General features: G+C 43.0%; 1 protein-coding gene across 1 annotated transcript; it reads left to right on the top strand.

The window, feature by feature from the left end:
* The first annotated feature begins 250 nt into the window (after positions 1-250).
* On the top strand, positions 251-12,694 carry MXD1 (MAX dimerization protein 1). Its single transcript, XM_056860405.1, has 6 exons — positions 251-336; positions 2,121-2,220; positions 5,239-5,268; positions 11,296-11,410; positions 11,910-12,069; positions 12,167-12,694. The coding sequence occupies exons 1-6, from the start codon at positions 258-260 to the stop codon at positions 12,352-12,354; spliced, it is 672 nt and encodes a 223-aa protein (XP_056716383.1). The 5' UTR covers positions 251-257; the 3' UTR covers positions 12,355-12,694.
* The last annotated feature ends 8,105 nt before the right edge of the window (positions 12,695-20,799 follow it).

Genomic DNA, 20,799 nt, shown 5'->3' with positions numbered 1-20,799 from the left:
AATACGGCGACGGCGTGGGCGGAGTCGCGCCCCCTCGCCCAATCCCGCCCGCGCTCGGCCGGCAGTGGGTTGAGTTGCGGTTGGAGTCCGGGGGAGGGATTGGTTGCGTCGAGTCTGTCAGGCTGAGGTGGGATAAACACGCACTCGAGCTGCGCCCGCCGGAGAAGAAAGGAGGGAAGGGAAGGGAAGGCAGGCCAGGCTCGGGGGCCGCGGGGACGGCAGCGCGAAGCGAGCCAGCGGGCGAACGGGGACGGAAGATGGCCGCTGCCGCCCAGGTGTGCGAGAACATCCAGATGCTGCTGGAAGCAGCCGAGTTCCTGGAGCGGCGGGAGCGAGGTAGGCGCCCCCCCTCCCCGCAACGGCCCTCGTCCCTCGCGGCCCCCTTTTCTAAGCGCCCCCCCCCTCCATGGCAGTCAGGCGCTCCCTTGGCTGAGGAAGCGCCGCCTCACGGGAGTCCCCGAGGCGCTCCCTCCACCTTTCCCCGGCCGAGGGTTCCCTCCTGGGCCCTCGCGCGTCGAGGGTGAGGAGGCCGGAGTGGGGGAGGGGACTTCTCCGTGTCTCCTAGGGGTGGCGGCGGCGCACTTGGTCCTTCGGCCTCGTCGGCCTTCGGTGCGGGCCGAGGAGGAGGAGGGAGGGCCGCCTTCCCCGGCTCCTCTCCTCCTGGGCCGGGGGGGGGGCGGTGGGGGGAGGTTGCAGATCGTCACTCCGGGCCCAGAGGCCCGACGCCGCTCCTCGCTGCTGGGGTGACGATCCGGCCGCGCCTTTTGTTCTGCGCGTGACCCACTTTCGACCCTCCCTCCCCCCCCCCCCAGCAAGCGCCTCTCGGGGTCCCGAAGAGACGTCGACGCGTATCAACGGCGGGCCTCCCCGTGGCTTCGGAGGTTCCCCACCGAGAACTGCAATCTTGGCTCCGGAGAGGCGTTATCGGCCTGCCTGCGTTTCCTCTATCACGTAGCCCTCTCTCTCTCTCTCTCTCTGCGCTCCTGTCAGGAGGCGGGCCCGCATTGCCTGGTTGGCTCTTTGCGGCCTCTCTGTGCTTTTTTTTCTTCTTCCTTTCCCGGCTGTGCGTTGTGGCCAAGTCACACCCCTCGCCGGACGTGCGAGGCCCAACTCATCCAGTGTTGGAATTAATTCACAGTGGGCCGCCGTGTTAGTCTGTCTGCAGTAGTAGAAAAGGGCAAGGGTCCAGGAGCACCTTGAAGACCAACAAGAATATTTTCTGGTAGGGTATGAGCTTTCGTGAGCCACAGCTCACTTCTTCAGATACCCTACCAGAAAATATTCTTGTTGGTCTTTAAGGTGCTCCTGGACTCTTGCCCTTTTCTACTAGTGTTGGAATTAACATTGATACAGGTGCACCTCAGGCTTTCTAAACAATACATGTGGAAATATCCCCACACACAAACAGCTTAGTAACATTCGCATTCTCATATTGCACGTGGAAGTGCTGAGACTTAAACACATGCCTTATACTGAATCAGACCCTTGGTAGGGTATGAGCTTTCGTGAGCTACAGCTCACTTCTTCAGATACCTGGTGTCTGAAGAAGTGAGCTGTGGCTCACGAAAGCTCATACCCTATCAGAAAATATTCTTGTTGGTCTTTAAGGTGCTCCTGGACTCTTGCCCTTTTCTGCTAGTGTTGGAATTAACATTGATACAGGTGCACCTCAGGCTTTCTAAACACAAACAGCTTAGTAACATTCGCATTCTCATATTGCACGTGGAAGTGCTGAGACTTGAACACATGAAGCTGCCTTATACTGAATCAGACCCTTGGTCTATCAAAGTCAGTATTGTCCACTCAGACTGGCAGCGGCTCTCAGGCATAGGTCTTTCACATCACCTATTTGCCTGGTTCCTTTAACTGGGTTTGAACCTGGGACCTTCTGCATGCCAAGCAGAGGCTCTACCACTGAGCCACGGCCCCTCCCTAGTACTTCTAGGTACTGGTTTGCCTGAGCTTGTGACTGAGGTGAATCTTGAATGGGGGGGGGGTCTTAACTGATGTAAGTTGTGTAACGATTGTACGGACAGGGATGATTTAGGAGAAGAGGCTTTCTGTTTTGTCTAGGGATGATAATGGAGTAAATGCAGGGTCCGTTGGTTTGTTTTTCCCAGAAGCTGAACATGGGTATGCTTCCATGTTACCCTTCAACAGCAAGGACAGAGATGCCTTAAAACGAAGAAACAAGTCCAAGAAAAACAGCAGTAGTAGCAGGTAATGAAACGCATGGTACTATATGGCCCTTTTTGGCCTGGTTCTGGAGGGTTGATCATGCAAAATTCAGTCACTTCCAGGACAATTAATGGCTGTAACTGGATGAGTATGTTGGGCGTACGTTAATCACGAGGTTATTCTGCTTAGGTATAGAGTCATGCTATAAATCACCCTATAGAGTAAAAATTCTTGTGTGTTGCAATGTCAGCGGCTTACTGTCTGACAGTTTCACTTTTGTTTCCACTCAGTTGACTTTGGCCTTTTAAACAATATAATATCACACTGAGATAGGAATGTCTAGAGATGATTTATTGGAAGTATTTCAACAAAACCTAGTAGAGTGCTCAAGTTTCGAGTGAGGTTTGATCGAGTTCCTTAACTGTGTACTTCACTAAAGACTTATTTTGATAAAGTTATCTGGTCAGTGATAATGCTTGCATATTGCAGTTTCTGTTTTTTGGAAGCTGGTTTCTAAAAAATGTGGGAATTGTTTTGCTTTTCAATGTGCATAGCTTCTTGATGTTAATGAGACCTGAAGCTAAGACTTCAATCACTTCAAGACATAAGTCTTATTGGTTACTTTTTAGTAAATATGCTTGGTATCCTGATATACAGATGCTGCCTTGAGTGGTTCTAATCTATCCTGAAGTTATTCTTAATGTTTATATGTGCATCAGCACACAAAGTCATTAGCCTGTTACATCATGTAGGTTATTCACAAACTTCTTTGTTTTGCAAGAGTTATTAAAATTTATCTAGATTGCTGCAGATTGCTTTCTCCTTGGCAAAAAACATGTTTCTTGTTTTAAAAGATTAAACATGCAACAGAATAAATCTTCTGGGATTTAATTTATCCATATTTAAGTTGCCAAACAGGCAATTTTAGAATTGTTGATCTGTGAGTTTAAAGAATTTAACTCTCAACATTCTTATGTTTGTTCTAGTTGTCTAGAGATAGAAACTCCTGAGGAATTGGGAAGAGTAGTAGAGGTCTTAAAATGAATACACATTGTGCTGTTGCTGATGTATTGTGTTTATCAAAATGGTACCAGAGAAGTGAAAGTTGAGGCCCAAATACAGTTGATCTTCAGTCTTTTGAGATAAGGTGATCGCTTCAGGTTTTATGTGAAAGTTCCAGTGAGAACTCTCAGCATACCTTAGTTCCATGGAGTGCAGAATTAGAAATATATTACTAAATCCGTATTTTGCCTACTTGTGTTTTAACATCTGCCATACAGAGCTCCAGTTCTAGGGTGTGCCATTCTGTTCTGCTGCAGGGCTTGGCATTTTCATGCTAAAATACATGTAGAGCTTGTGGAGGGAGGAACATTAATAATTTGAGATATGCTGATGACACTACATTATTGGCAGAAAATAGTGAAGATTTGAAACAACTACTGCTAAAAGTTAAAAGAGAAAGTGCCAAAGCAGGACTACAGCTGAACATCAAGAAAACAAAAGTAATGACTACAAGAGAATTACACGACTTTAAGGTTGACAATGAGGAAATTGAAATTGTTCAAGACTTTCTATTCCTTGGCTCCACCATCAACCAAAAGGGAGACTGCAGCCAAGAAATCAGAAGGAGATTGAGACTCGGAAGGGCAGCCATGAAGGAGCTAGAAAAGATTTTGAAGTGTAAGGATGTGTCACTGGCCACCAAGACTAGATTAATTCATGCCATCGTATTCCCTATTACTATGTATGGGTGTGAAAGCTGGACAGTGAAGAAAGCTGATAGGAAGAAAATAGATTCCTTTGAAATGTGGTGTTGGAGGAGAGTGTTACGGATTCCGTGGACTGCCAAAAAAACAAATCAGTGGGTTATAGATCAAATCAAGCCTGAACTGACCCTAGAAGCTAAAATGACTAAACTGAAGCTGTCATATTTTGGTCACGTCATGAGAAGACAAGAGTCACTGGAAAAGACAGTCATGCTAGGAAAAGTTGAGGGCAGCAGGAAAAGAGGAAGACCCAGTAAGAGATGGATTGACTCAATAAAGGAAGCCACAGCCTTCAATTTGCAGGATCTGAGCAGGGCTGTCAAAGATAGGACATTTTGGAGGACTTTCATTCATAGGGTCGCCATGAGTCGGAAGCGACTTGATGGCACTTAACACACACACAGAGCTTGTGGAAATTTGTGGTGAAATTGCGTACCTTGCTGATGTGGGGAATATGAAGGGATATAAGTTTGATAGAAGCTTCCACTTAAAATATTTCCAGTTACTCTTGTCTGTTAGTTGTCTGTTCGTGCATAATACTGTTGTTCAACACATTAGGTTGTATCCTGGCTGTATGCCTTACTGAGTAGGTGACATGTACAGTTTGTTAGACTCATGCTTCATCCCTCCCAATTCCATCTTTTAATGGAAATGACAGAAGTTGTGAGGGTTGATGTTTCAAGTGAAGGTAGTACACTCAATCTTTCACTCAAATGCATAAGATGCTTTTAAGAAGGGTTATGTTAAAATAGTATATTTTAGTTGGGTTAAATTTAAGCGTTTTCCAATCATGATCAAATGTCAGTAGAGCTAAGAATCCATGGAACATCTTTATTGCCCTTTAGAATTAAATTTTGCAAGCACAGAATAGACAAGCTCTGAATAAAAGCTTCATACGATCCAGGCAATTTCTAACCTAATCTTTATTAGCTTGGAAATTACTGGATTTAGAAAGGCTGTTGGTCTTGCTGGGATTGTACTTTTTTCAGATAGGTATTGGTTTGTAGAACACATAATTAGATGCATTCAGAAGGCTAGTTTGCCTTGCCTTATGGGTGAGATCCATATGAAAGGTGGCTTAATGATTGTGACTAGCCCTTGTTGCAGCTGAGATACTTGTCTTTTGAGTCTAAAACCTGATTCTGTTTTCAGGATGTCCAGCAATTTCCTCAGTCGAACACTGAATGTTAATAGAAGTAATGAATTTGTAGTCTTTATTACAGCTACAGCATGTTTATTCTATAGTGGTGAATTGTAAACGGCTAAACTAACGTGTCTTCCTTTTCTCTTTAAGATCAACACATAACGAAATGGAAAAGAACAGGTGAGTCTTCAAAAATAATCTTAAATACAATATTATCTGAAAAGCAGTGAAATCCCATAAAATTTTCAGTACCTTTGAGTGGAAATCATTTTAAGGAGACTGGTTTTTCTGGATGATGATTTACAGTATGCAAACTTGCACATATTTGTGTGGCAACACTGGCTAAGTGGCGAGACCATACTAATGCAATATCTAATGTACTGCCCTTGAGCTATTTTGGTTGCTGTATGCACTGACACACTGTCCTGTAATTGTATTTCTATGAAATAGAATGTCAGGTGTAATTGAAAAGAGATGGTCAGAATAATTCTTCTTTTCTTTGTCTTGGAGCGCTGTCAGAATGTTTGTGTCGTTTCTACCATCACAGTCTCAAAGGCTTAGATAGGCTGTGTCTCCCCACCGTGAGCATAGTAGTCCTGTGGAGAACAGAGGCCTATGAAACATTGCACCAAAAAAGCAGTAGTTGTACTTCGGCAGCCTTATTCTCCTGGGTATTGAAAAGTGAGCTATTGCCCACGTGGCATTTGCAAATGAGCAGTTTGGAAAGAATCCATCACACGTACTAGCAACCTTTATGCTTAATATCACTACTGGTTGCACTGTGCAGCTTTTGTTTGCCAGCATGCAGCACTCCAAAAGAACTGTGCCTTAGAAAATAGTACACAGCTTGCCTTTTGCCCTTTCTGATTATGAAGATATATGGGAGTTATAACACTTACTCATTCAAGGGAGCACGCTAGAGTGGCACTGTTCCCTCTCAGGTTAAAAACCACGCTAAGAACGTGAGCTCTGCTTGATCAAACCAGTGGTCCATCTAGTCTAGCATCCTGTCTCTCACATTGGCCAGCTGGAGGGCCCACAGCAGGACATAGAGGCCAAGGCCTTCTTGCTTCCTGGCACTGGTATTCACAGATTTACTGTCTCTGAATGTGGAGGTTCTCCCTTTAGTCACCATGGTTACTAGCCACTGGTAGAGCTATCCTCCATGAACCTATCTAATCCCCTTTTAAAGCTGTGTTGCCTGTGGTGATCACAATATCCTCTGGCAGCAAATTCCACATTTTAATCACTCATGTAAAGAATCTCCTTTTGGCCGTCCTGAATCTACTATCCATCAACTTCATTGAGTTCTCTGTGTCCATTCTCTTTATCATGAACATTATTTTTTAAACCTTTTATCAAGTCCCACTCCCTTAGTAATTTCTTTTCTTTTCTATCCTTAGTAATCTCTTTTCTGTTCTTTCTGCATAGGAAAGATGCTTCAACCCCTTAATCATTTTGGTTGCCCTCTTCTGTACTTTTTCCACCTCTGCAATGCCCATTTTGAGATATGGTGACCAGAACTGCGCACAGTATTTCAAACGAGGCTGTGCCATAGAACTATATGGGGGCATTATAATATTAGCTGTTTTATTTTCAATCTCTTTTCTAATAATCCCCAGTTTATAGTTTGCCTTTTTACTGCTGTGGCACACTGGGTTGACACTTTCATAGAGCTATCCAGTATGACCCCAAGGTCTCTTTCCCCCTCCATCTCAGCACGTTCAGACCCCATTAGTATATACAAAGCTGGCATTCTTTGTTCCCATGTGGATCACCTTACATTTACCTACACTAAACTTCATTTGGCACATTATTGTCCACTCAACTAATTTATGGATACCCCACCCCCTGGCAGCACTCTTCACACCATCCTGAATAATTTTGTGTCATCTGCAAACTTGGCCACCGCACTGGTCCCCCCGGTTCCAGATCATTTATGAACAAGTTAAATAGTACTGGCCTCAGTACTGATTATTCAGTACTGGCCTCAGCACTGATTATTTAGGTCCCATTTGTCATGTTTATATTGAATGCTGCTTTTGCTTGACTGGTACAGGTAGGGTACAGTTACCGTGTGTTCTCTTGAATGGTACAGAGTGCCTCCAAGGAATATATCAGTCATTTTTCAGAACATGTCACTTGTGAAGTTTTAGTCAGCATGGTTCTCTGGGGTGCTGGGTAGTATGATGGAACAGCTGGGTGGTGGATGTTTGGTTTGCCATGTGATGGTTCAGATGCTTGCATTTCTGTTGGCGTTGCTTGAGGCAGGAGCTTAGGTTATTGCATGTGTTTATGAGGAGAGATGAGTGTTTGGCATGGCTGTTCTGAGGTTTTTTTAATAGGCTCATTAGATGTGTAGGAGTTGACTGCCAATCTGTTGTAGAAATCAGGGCCCAGATTTGGAAGTCGCATATAAGCTCATAGTTGTGAAAAGCTGGCAGCAAAGAGAGCCAAGAAGATAATATGTATCTACTTATAGTAGCCCTTTATTTTTCTTACTGGCTGTGCAGGTTGCATTATGGCCTATTTCCTGTTCATTTGTTCCTATCTTTTTGTATGAAGTAGGAACATCTGATCTTTCAGTAAGGAGTTCATTTGTATTCCTATCTAGCTGTATTTAGATAATGTTTTATAGTTATGATGAGCTTCACCTTTAATTATAAAATTCTAGCCTAATATTTAATGGCTTGATTTTTGGTCATGGTTGGAATAAAGAGTATTTCCAGCAAGGAAGAATTATAGGAAAGATCTGCTATTGGTCTTTCGGGGCCTTGACCATCCCTTTGCAGTACCTTTTGCCTTGCCTGGTGAAGTGTGGTTTTTGCTCCAAATTAAAGATGTGTTAAAGTGCTTTGGAGATAGAAATGTTCTTTAAAAACAATTGGTAAATTGGCTCACAAATGTTTTACTGAAGAATTGTGTAGAATGGGAAATGCCACTACCTTAGTCATTGTTAACATATGGCAGAGTGTATCTCATGGGCTGAGAAGGTGGTTTCACGCATGTGGGCGCATTGCAGCCAGAGCTAGGCAGTTGTAAGCCCTATTGATTTAAATGTGAGTTCAGTGGGTATTTAAATTATTAAATCAGTGGGAGACAAGAGTGCTTAACTTCTGCTAGCTTGTACTTTGTATGTTCATAGCACACGAGCAAATAGCAGAGTTGCATTTATCGCCAACAAATGGACTCTCAAGACTGATTACAAGAGTGATTTCTAATATGGCGCTTGTGAATGTCAAGACATACACTTGCTTCTCTTGCCACTCTGTTTCCTGACCCCTTCTACACTCCTTCCTTTATCCTTTTATTTCCCTTCTTTTTTCTCTTCCTTTGTCTTTCTCAAGTCTTTCTTTCTGACATTCGCCTCTGCCCCATGTCACTAATCCACCTAGCCTCAGTGTGTGTGTACTAAAGGTGATGGGATAGGTGGGAGGTGTACAGAGAACTAAGTTCAAGCTGCCTCTTGCAGTAGTCTAGGCAGTAGCTGAAGCTTTACAGTGGAATGGGCACCTGAATTTGACTCTGTTGGTTTTCATTGGAGGTGTGGTATAGTTTCAAGCAAACACACAACAGCTACTCCAGCAGCAGCAGAGTGGGTGGAGGGAACATTACTGTGAGAAGTTAAAGTAAATGAGAAGAGATGAGGAAAAGACAAATTGAAAATTACTCTCCCAGTCTCAGCCAGGGAAACAAGCCTGCCCTCTTAACACCAGCCACATTCAGAATACATACACATTTGCAGGTGTTTATGGACTCCACGGTATGATTCAGTGTAATTCCCCTATCAGAGTCGCCAATCCTGCAGAATTCCCCCAATGGTAACTAAAACCACCAACCATAATTTTTTCTCAAACTTTTCAGAAACTGAAATTTTATAACTTCCCCACAGTGTTTCATTAATATGGGTGAAAGAACTAAGAAAAATCTAACGACCCTTCTCCAAATCTAAACTCCAATATATTTCAGTGGTAGATTGCTGCTGGAGAAACAAAAGATATAGAAATGTTTCTCATGGCAGCCAGTTCATGGTGGTGGTGATGGCCACATGCTCAGGAATGTTAAATTGGGCCCTAGGGTATAGCATAGCCAAAGTAAATTCGGCTTAGACTTGAGGATAACAGGCTTCATTGTCACCATTTTGAAAGTCTAGTATCTTGATGGGTTGCTTTGTTGATTAATCATTGCCCATGTATGAAAAATAACAGGCTGTGACCATGGGAACTGGGGCAGGCAGGATGTCCGGGCTAACAGTATAAAGTGGCCACAATTGTTTGAACTGCCAGGAGAAAGTAAGATGCAATTATAAGCATGTTGGCATCACCAAAATTTATCCCTTGAAGTGTTCTAAAATGATGGTTTGGGCACTTGAAAACATGACCTCAAGTTCAACACTCTGGAGAGCTAATAACCTTTTAAATGTCATTTATATGGATGCTAGTAACTGAATATAAATATTGTATCGTTCAACAGATGTCTATCATCCTTTAATGATAGCTATTTGCCTATATTGTATGCGTTCTAGTTGAGAAACTTGAATTGATTATCAGTTCCTTTGGAAGAGTGTAGCTGTCTGGTAATGGTTAAGTGTATTGCATGCTCTTCTGATCAGTTGTACTCTTGAAGAAAAATAAATATTTGGTCAGAAATATTCGGTTCTAAGGAAGGTTGAACTTCTGACAGACCAGCCTGTATCTAGTACCAGCAGAAATTAGAGTACTGCTGCCAAACTATTTGACAATTAGCGCTGAAGCATTTGCCCAGTGGTGGACATGTAGCCAGACTGCCTGCCTGTGTTTGAAGTCTGATGCTACCGTTGTACTGAACCCTTTTTTTCTTAGGATTGCATGGTTTAGGTGGTTGATTGGTGGAAGTAAATTTTGGCTGGTGCAGCAGTGAAATAAGGAGGGGGGAATGCTCCTTTTCCAGGCTGGTTCTGGTGAGTGACTGCAGTAGGGGTGAAGGAAAATATTAAAGATGGCCTTCTAACAATGAAGGAGTACCTCTTCGCTAACGTGTAACTTACCTTATGATTTATTTTAAATTTCCGAAAGCCAAATATTTGTGCTTCAGAGCTTGATTTGGAAATTTACAAAACCTTGGTCAGTGTCCCTTACCAGTAATGTATTTGAGGCTGAAACTTGGTGGCAACAGTCAGTTGGCCTTCAAATAAACTGGAACTTTTCATGGAAGAGAGGCCTTAGCTCAGTGGGAGAGCAACTGCTGTGTGTGCGCAGGAGGTTGGGTTTCATTCTCACATCTCCATTAGGCAGATCTTAGGCAGCAGGGCTGGGAAGGCCCTCTGCCTGAGGCCTTAGAAAGCTGCTTTTAGGCAGTGCTGTGCTAAATGGGCAGTGGACTGAATTGTACCTTTCGTCATACCCACAGAAAAATAGTAATGCTTCAAGGAGAGATGACATCCTTCTACTTTATATCAAGTAATTGGGCCAGGAGTATATCTTGTAGGGGCGTAGTCCACTGTAAGCCTCTTCTGGAACTTGAAATAGTTTCAACTTAGAATCCAGCTGAAATAGCAAATGGCTTCTGCCAAAATGAGCCAGAGCAGAAGATGAAATAAAGCTTCCTTGTTTTTCTTTATAAATGTGTCCCTTGACATTCCAGTGTGAGTTCTTCCATGCTTTAAGGCCACCTGCTTTTCTTTCCCCTCCCCCTCCCCCCTTTTTCCTTTTCCCCCTTTTTAATATTAATACCATTTTTATTGCATAGAAAAGCTCAAAAGGTTTATCCATCTGTTAGTGACTATCAGCTAGCATTTCATCTTTGGCTGAAACGCTGATGGTCAACCAGTATAATGGGCGGTTATCTCCCAAACTAGTGTTGCTGCCTTACCTGGTGACTTAGAGTTAGAGTGGGTTTCTAATTAAACTTTAACATGTGATATGCAGTTATTATAATAGCACAGCTTATGGCTCATGGGTGTATTAAAGCCCTTGATTGTGATATTTGTATGACACTTGTTAACCTAAAGTTGATTTAGGATAGCTCTCATTTCTTGAATTAAATGTACAATAGCCTTTTGAAAGATCCTAGAATCAAAATGCCATGAGTCACTTGAGAAGACTTTTTCACTTACATTTCATGATTATTTTTCATACTTCCTTAATGGCATAATTCAGAAGTGTCCATGATGAATGTATCTTCCCATTCATTGATCTTATAGTCTTAATGTGTGTAAATCTTTAACAGACGTGCTCATCTGCGATTGTGTCTGGAGAAGCTGAAAGGGATGGTGCCACTTGGACCAGAATCCAGTAGACATACTACACTGAGTTTACTAACAAAAGCTAAATTGCACATTAAGGTAAGTTAGGTGCTGAAGATGCATTACTTTCACAAGTACACTTTAAATTTTATCCTTACGTATGTAATGGAAATGGATTACAGAGGAAAATTCAAATTCACGAGAGTTACAGAGGCCTGTAGTAAATATTTGGGCATACCTTGTGCGGGTGGGGATAGTCACATTGTCTTGATGTTTCCACCTAGGTCACTGTCACATTTGAAGAATGTATACAAAGACACTAAATCTTGTCAGGATATTGAAGTAAAATGATCAGGTACCAAAGATGACGATACCTACCTGGGTGGGGAAGAGACCACATAACTTGAAATAGCAAGACAAACCCTTACTGCCATGAGTAGTGAGAAACAAAGACACGCAAGAATTAGACACAAGATACAACTAAAGTTGGTTGCCTTCCCTTGTGCTGGTTTCAGCTTCCTGAAGAGGTAAGTTAGCCTTAGTTTATCAACATATGAGGCATAATAACAATATAATGGTGATTATTTTTCCTCAACAGAAGCTTGAAGACTATGACAGAAAAGCAGTACACCAAATAGATCAGTTGCAGCGAGAACAGCGGCACCTGAAAAGGCAGCTGGAGAAACTGGGCATTGAACGGATAAGAATGGATAGTATAGGATCAACCATCTCTTCTGAGCGGTCTGATTCAGACAGAGGTAAGCGGTGGCCTTGGGGGAGCTGATCCTGTTTCCTGACCGTCAACTGCTCTGTCAGGAAGCAAATGCTGACTGAAGTCTTCATTTCTGCTTGCAGAAGAAATTGATGTGGATGTGGAAAGCACAGACTACCTAACCGGGGACCTAGACTGGAGCAGCAGCAGCCCAAGTGATTCGGATGAAAGGGGAAGCTTGCAGAGTATCTGCAGCGATGAGGGCTACTCGAGTGCCGGCATTAAGAGAATAAAGTTGCAGAACAATCTCAAGGCCTGCCTCAACCTATAAGAAGCCAGTGGCTTTCTTTCCATCCTTGCTGTTTCCTTGTTGGATCTTATTAGGTAGTATGTTGGACCGTCCCACAATTCTCTTGCACGTAAACTTCTTATACCACCAACATTACCAAAATCTGCTTTGCCTAAGTCTGACAACAGTGCATAGGGTTGTGGGTTACAAGCTACTCTCTGGAGCACACATCTGATGGCATCCACTAGCTTCTCTTTTCTGTTGGTAAACTCATCTCTATGAGACTGAACATTCCAACCAAACTCCTAAGCGCCCAATAATATTGTTGCAATAATAGCAACATACACACTTTGCCTGTGCTGCTATTGCTTAGTAATTTAGATATACCGTGCAGGGGGGGTGTATAATACGCAAGGTGTTTGAAAAACAATAGCCAGACTAGCCATTATTCCTCAGACATGACCTCGAAAGACAGAAATCTACTTCCTTGTCATTCAGAGCAGGAAACTGGCATGGCAAATTTACAAAGCATTGTAGCTTTCTAATAGGGAATTATGCAGTGAGACTTCCCAACCACTGACCAGCAGTTTTATTCTGACGTGTCCCAGGTCACTGCAGTTATGACATGGCCATTTCTGGGACTACCTTTGTGCCAGTACTGAACCTTTGAAGTCTGAGCCATCCTTGTCAAAAGTAGCACAATAGGGCTAAGTTAGTGACAGGTAACCGACAGAATAAAACTTGTATGACAGTAGTATAGTATCAACAGAATCAGGTTGCAGGCTCTTCATATAGGCAGGGAAATGTTTCCACTTGTAGCCGATTACCCTAGAAGGATGCCTATGCTCAAATCAATCTCAATATCTTTGATGTCAAAAGATCAAATGGTACTTCAGACGACTCCTGTGCAATCTTTATGATGGTGTCTTTACATTGACAGCTGCATTTACCTTTTGTTCCTAGCAGCTTTTCTGGCTGCTATGTCCTGTTTCTTGTCTCTGGGACAAATCTTTCTACCTCAGAGAGATGAACAAAGCTGATCTCAATCCCTTTAGCACAAAAAAGAAAAAAATAATTATGCCTCATTTGTATACTTGGTTCTAGTCCAATCTGTTTACTTAAATTTTCAGCAATAACCGAGTGACAAAGTTAGCTGTGCTAGCTTTGAGTTGTTAATGACTGAGGAGACTTAATTGCAGCAAGTCATTGGAGCCCTCCTGGTGTTCCAGCACTTAATTGCCTGTTTAAATTATTTGGTAGCACTCTGAAAGTGGATGTCTGTAGATTTTAGGTTGCCTTTACAAACTTTTCTGCCCCCTTTTCACTCTATTTCTGATATCCCACTTCTTCATTTAAGCTAAGTTGAGCACACCCAGATGTACATAACAAGACCTATAAATAGTATTTATTCATTTTTATATAAGCCTAATGTAATAGATAACCTTGTTATGATTTTGTGCTTTTATAGATGTTCAGGAAACTTTGTATGTCAAGGTCTGCTAACCTAGAGCATTTCTTAGTTGTCCTCTTCTTGCTTTTTGACATTAGTAACTGCCCACTTGGCCACCTCCTGGTAATTTTTAACATTCTCACTTGGTCCTCCATATGGAGCCAGATGTTCCCCCCCAGCCATCAGAGGATACTCAAGAGCTGGTTAAGCAACTTCACTTCACTCTAAAAGGGCTATGTAGCTTATTTAGCTTAAAAAAATATATTATTAATGCTTGCTAGCAGGCTATGACCCAAACTGCCAAAATCCACTAAGACACTCTGTCAAAGTTCCAAATGAGCAACTTACAAATGAAATTTGATTTCTTCAAGAAGCTTGAAGCTTTTTCTCTAGATAAATGTTTAAGATGGAAAGTGAGGCTAGTGGATTGCTAAAGAGCTCCAAAGGGATTTCTTTTGAGTGTGCTATGCTAAACACAAATAACAGCTGGAATTTTCAGGTGTCCAGCAGATTTGCACTGAACTCCTACTTGTTGGAGGCTGCCTTGCTTTTTATAAGCTGGCTTCAAATACAAGCAAAGGCCCTTTCAGAGAGCAAGTGCCCAGTCTTTAAAAGAAGTTGAGCAGCTGCCCTTTGAGGTCCTTTTGCTCCAACCCGTTTCTTGCCTGAGACTTTTTCAGCTTCTATATTTGTTAATGTGTTGCATAAAACTGCCTCACACTCGACTCAAGTTGCTGCCACCTTATGGTTGAAAGTATCTTTAGGTGTTGGGGTCTGTATTGTCGAGGCAAATATGAAAAATACATTTGTGTACTTTTCTTTAGAAGTAATGTCTTAAGAATTTAACCTAATGTATTTTAATTGTTGTGCCTTTTCAGTTAGTTACAAGGAGGCACAATCCACTTCAAGAATCTCCTGGGCAGGGCCTGCTCCCTCCAAATGAGTGCAAGTAGTAGAGAAGCACATCCATGCTTTTATTCAGCTGCTTTCATTTTGGTGCACTCTGGCCAGGAGAAATCCCTAATGGATTGTATCTGTTCCTTTTTTTTAAGTAAAACATTGTGGTGGGAATTCTTTTGTCCCTATTGTGAACCAGTAATTGATCTTTGCACTGTCTGAATTTGGTCTTTTCAAAATTTGGGTGGCACAAAAGAAAAAAATGATCTTTTGCAAATGATGCACTATTGTTGAAAATGAGCCTAAGGAGATGTTCAGTGTTTCAAAAACATCTAGGCAGATAAATCACATTGTCCTGTGAGCTCCAGGGCCACTTTTTAAATATCTTGGCTAGGACTGACCTCGGCAGCTCCAAACTTCTGTGGTCCTTTTTGCTACTTGCCCAGCCCATCCCCCAGGCAGCTACATCTGCTTCAAGGCTGGAAAAATAACCCCAGTTTTCATGGGTCTGAGTTGTGTGTTTGCTTCCATGCTGCTTGAGTGATGTGTAAAACTTCTTTCCATCTGGAGAGGTTGTGCAGCTTATTAGGGGTCACAGTCGTGGCACTTAAACACACAAGCAGAGGTTTCACGCACTTGCAGAGTGGCATGGAAGCAATAATGCCATTTGGTCAGTGTGTAAATTGGGCCATAGAAACATTACATTCTGGTTCAGCCAGCCTGTTCTCGATTTCACTGATCCACCAGCATTATTAAATAAGCTGCAGAAAATTAGATTTTTGTAGATTGTCATGGGCTGCTTCTGTGCCCATGTTTACAGCCAGAAGCAGCATATGTATGCAAACACAAAAATATGTGGGTGTTCAAGTTACACTAAATTCTACTGCATTTGGCATCTTCCAATGCAACAGGAATCTGGGGTGTGCTTGATTGGGGGGAAAAATCAAAAGTTTTAGCTTTTGTTGATGTGAAGTACCTCTGGGTGTCAGGGTGACAGTTTGAAGTATCCTAAAAATATTGACTTGGTTTCTAACTATGTCTTCAGTTGCTGGAAGGTACAGACAATTCCAGCAGGAGGGGAGCAGTTTTCAGATTTCCCTTCCCACTTTGTCCCCCATGCAGTTCCCGAAGGACCATGGTGGCGCGCAGTGAGAGGAGGATGCTAGAAAACTCCCTTGCATAGAATCCAAGTAACTGTCTGTACCTGAAAAACCTTTTCTCCTGTGTGTTGAACACCCAGATTTTTTTTTTAATAAAGCCAAGTTTTCAGGTGCTGATAGACACATATTAGGAACTTTTCCCAGGGTTTGTGCATATACCTGTTTTGGATTCCAGTTATTTGAAATTGTCCTATTAGGTGCCATGAACATTTCCACCCTCCGGATTCCAGAGCTCTTGGCATGTGCAGGCTGTGTTCTGCCAACTGCCGTTTTAGCACTTTGTTCTCACAATATGGCACTTCTCTTCTGCCCCTGAACCCAGCATTTAAATCTCAATAGAGCTTACAAACATAGCCACACAGAGGGAGCTCTGTGTTCTCTTGGGGTGGGGGGGTCGGGGTGTGGGAGATAAGATTATTTAAGTGCTCACTGCCGAATTTGAGTAAACTGAGGCATCTGGTGTACTGTCTAGCAATATGTTAGGAAGACTTGCTGTCCTCCTTCTGCCCCCTCTGTAACAAATTTCAGGTTTTGACACTTAACTGTATTCAGACGAATTCTGCTTTTTGATACCCAGCTATGTGTTTGCTCCCCTGAAGACATATTGTGTTGCTTCCTCTCTTGCTGCTTTGATCGGAGAGAGAATTTTTGCTTTTCTGTGTTAGTGCAAGTGATTTGGTTCCTGTGCATTATGGCCACCTAAAGCTCTTGGAACACCTACATAAATCAGTGATGCGTTTGCTTTGGAGGGAAAGCTGCCCATAATTGCTGAACAAACTTAAGTGTTTTCCACATTCCAAAGTCTATATTTACTGTTAGGGTCTGGTTGAACAGCACTTAAAGCCAGCTTGTTCCTGGCTGCCATCTGCTTGCTTGGTCATAGCATGCTTGCCGAAACTCAGCCGTTCCCTTCTGAAGTGCCCAAAGATTTGACTGACTTGGTAGCTTGGCTTTATTTTTGTGCTGTTCTTTCTGATTGACCTTGGTAACTTTCCTCAAATAGGTGCTCTTAGCGACACTTGCTTGTTTTGAACTCTTGACTTTTTAGTTTTGGAGTCTTCCAAATAAAACGTAGTCTAAAAGGGGAGCAGCAGGCAGGGAGAAACAGGAATCTGGGTTCCAGATATTCAGTTCCTAATGTAAATATGTCATTACAAATCCTGTGTCAAGACCATATAATGGTGCTTTTTACTACAGTTAGCACATGCATTTTTAGAAATTACATGTTTTAGAAGACCTTGCTGTGTATATGTATACTTCTGTATTGTTCAACTGTTAGAAAATAAATTATTTCATTACTAAAAGACTCATCTGTCAATGCTTCCAGTTGTGTGAAAGGGAAGCTTTTTCCTTTGTTGATAAACTTATTCAGATTGTAATGAAATCTAAACTGTCACAAGGACCTTGGGGGATCATTTGCGCAGTGGCTATATATACCGTACATGATTTGCTAGTAAAATTCTTTATTAAGACAGCCTAAATTCTTTCAGAGAAATTCTAAAATCTGTGAAAAGTATGCATATTGATTAAATTTGCACTTTGCATAATTCGGGTTTTGTTCTTCCACTAGGCAAGTCTCCCCTATAACTGTTGCCACTGTCCCTATTACCTTGGAAATATGTTTGAAAAGCATATTTGTTTAAGTAGTATCTAGTTGTGCCCTTAGGTACTCCTTGAGGCTCTGGTTTTCAGTGCACTTAGCTCTCTGCTAGTACATGTCACCACTTTGCACACCCTGTCCTTTTTATTGGTGTCTGTAGGGGATGCACAACTGTCTAATTGTGATTAGCATTGTTTTGATACTTACCACTATAAAATATTTGAAGCAAAGAAGTTATGGGTGAAATCATGGCTTGGTGATGCATCTGCTTTGCATGCAGAAGGTCCCAGATTCAATCCCTGGCATCCCCAGTTAGAAGGATTATGTGCTAGGTGATATGAAAGACCTCAACCTGAAACCCTGGAGAGCTGCTGCCAGTCAGGGTAGACAATAATGACCAATGGTCTGGATTAGTAAGGCAGTTTCATGTATTCAGTTTGTGACATATGTCTTCCTGTTTTAGAAATAGGACAAATTATGAGATGAAGAGTGTAAGATACTTGCAGCAGCTCTAATGGGGCTAAGGACCCAACTTACCAATTTGGTGAAGCTAACCCAATGTGTGTCCTCCGATTCTGGCAAAGTTCATGTCAGCCATGCAGCTTTGTAAACAGTCCAAGGTAGATGTTTCTGAAGCCATCAACAGGAAAACATCAAAGGGTAGAACAGCGGGGGACTCCTGCCTGCTTGTGTGTCAGGATTTTCAAGATTTCTAGACTTGGTTCTGCTCCCACAACAGCCATCTTGTTATGGCATCCACTCCCTGATCTCAACTGAAAAAGTCCCCATGGGTTCAATTTTGGGACTCCTGGGCCAGAGTATGTGCTATCGGGGCAACTGCCATCCCAACTCATCAAAGGGAACTTAATATATCAGAAACGAGGAGAAGTTCAAATTCTATTTTGAAATGTAAGCAGCTTTGAGAACTTTGGGGGTCTAAAAGCTGGGTATAAATGTGACAAGCAGAACTGGAGCTGTATCTAGTCCAATCTCAACACAGCCAAGCTTGATTTGTGCAGGGGGGCTAGAGATTCAAGCATGCTGTATGAGATGATAAAATGTGATCGCCTCATGAGGGAATAGGTTCCTTGAAGACAGGGTAGGATCTAAACAGGCTAAAATAAATAGGGAAATTGCCCTATGGTGCAGGAAGACTGGCTCTGCTTGGGGGATGAGCTGCTGTGTACTGTTGCATAAGGCAGGCTGCAGAGATCCAATCAGGAGCAGGGATTCTTAGGAGCAAAGACTCTGAACAGCAAAGGCAGGTATTTTGGGGGTGGGGGGAGGGGAACAAGGACAGTGTCTTGGACAATGCTGGCAAACTGTGAATTAGATACTTCACACTTTTTTCCTCCCACTCCACAATCATCTGTTTTGCTGGCCTTGTTTTTCAGCAAACAGGCTTCAATGCGAAGTTAAAGGTGTGTCTGTAGAATGTTTCTGGAAAGGTCCAAGGGGCAACCAAGTAAACGTCAGAGTTGGCACCTTGATGTGAAGTTGGAATGCCAAGCCAGTCAATAGAAAGAGCCATGGAAAGTCCTTTATCTGATACAGTATATATATATATATTTTAATAGAGAAGGATTTTCAGAATTATGTCCAAAAAGAGATAATCATGTTGATAAGTCCCCGATGGTGGTTAAGGTAACCTATCAAGCAATGATAAATCAGGGCTCTTTGGAGCACTGAAGTATTCAGAAAGTTGTCTGTTGCATCTCTGCAAGAGTTGCTGCTGTTTCCATGCAAACGGCTTTGGGAAGGCAGTCCTGCTGTATGTCTACATTGGATGTGATTTGATCATTCAATTTCTCCTGATGTTGAAATAAGGCAGAACTCTGCCCTTAGAAGATGATACTGTTGCATCTCTGCTGGAAGCAGGGTGAGCTGTTCTGAGGCTGAGTAACTCCTCTTACTTTAAGAGCAAACAAGTGTGTGAGGTATGTGCCTTGACTTCGAATTCAGAGTGGATGTTTTCCTTCCTCATCTGTCAGAGGTTTGGGAGCCACTGTCTTGAGGGGACAGGCAGCTGTCTGGCCAGTGGTGCAATTTAGCACTAAACCAGAACTAGTTTACTTAGTTTGTTTATTGACTGCTTTTGCACCCAGAGGTGCTCATCTGTGGTGAAAACACCCATGGCTCTTGAGTAGGGAATGTTATTATACTGGTATTACATCAATATGGGAGTCCCATACTGGGGAAGGGCCGTAGCTCGGTGGCAGAGCATCTGCTTGGCGTGCAGAAGGTCCCAGGTTCAATCCCCGGCATCTCCAGTTAAAGGGACTAGGAAAGTAGGTGATGTGGAAGACCCCTGCCTGAGACCCTGGAGAGCCGCTGCCAGTCTGAGTAGACAATACTGACTTGAATGGACCAAGAGTCTGATTCAGTATAAGGCATCTTCATGTGTTCATGTGTCCCATCAACAACTGTAAGTTTTAAATGTTTCAGAAACCGAGTCATTGACTCTGAGGGCCTAATTTTTTTAAAAAAGAAATATCTTTTCCATATCAGGAAACAGCTTCTCTTGATCTATTACAAAAGCTGCCTTGTGGCTCAGTTTTGCCGCCTTGAGCTCCAGAGCAGCCTGTGAACTCTAAATCACAGTAGTTTTGCTACTCTGACAGGGCTTCCCCATCTAGTTGTTTTGATCCCAGAGTAGCTGTAAGGCTTGAACTCCTGCCCCCAGCTCTCTGGAGTTTGGCAGGCCACCCATTTTTCCACTGCAAGACCTGAAGCAAAGCTTAAAGAACTTGGCAAGTGTGGACGGGAATCGTGCCAGTGAGAGTGGCAACTTGTGCTAAGTAGTGTTGCTTGCTGGAGAAGAGGAGGAGGGGCAGAGAAAAGGATTTTATAAGCTGTTTGATGAATGTGTAAGGCTGTAAATCCACACATGAAGAAGATGGCTGCTGTGTTGCCACTGTGCCTTGCAGAGCGGCACAAGCAAAAGTCAAGGCTCCCTCTTCCCACTCAAGCAGATTTTTGGCAACGGGCTGAGTGATCTGCCCACCTTCTGTAGCTGAGCATGCAGGTCGACTTCCAGCTTGGTCGTGCACCTGCTAATGGCAACCCGCAGGTAGAAAACGAAGGCTGGGAGGAAGGCCCTTTCTGAATACAGCCTCTGTGTGTGTGTGTGTGTGTGCCACATGCTGGCCATCTGGACTGTGGTGATCAGGAAAGCAGGGGGGAATGCAGGAAAAACCAAACTGAAAGGCACAGAGCCAGGAGCGGCTGGGTGGAGGCACAGCATAAGGGAGATGGCAGACCAGGCGAAGCCAGAGCAACTGTTTTCTCAGTGGTACAATCGACCTTTTGGAGAGGGTAGTTTTGGGGTGGTGGCAGGGACTGCAAACAAAACAAGAGCTGCCCATGGGAGTTCAAGGGAA

This window comes from Euleptes europaea, chromosome 14 (genome assembly GCF_029931775.1).
Source record: "Euleptes europaea isolate rEulEur1 chromosome 14, rEulEur1.hap1, whole genome shotgun sequence".
NCBI lineage: Eukaryota > Metazoa > Chordata > Lepidosauria > Squamata > Sphaerodactylidae > Euleptes > Euleptes europaea.
Note: the sequence above shows the minus strand (reverse complement) of the source record. Positions and strands in the feature narration are given on the sequence as shown.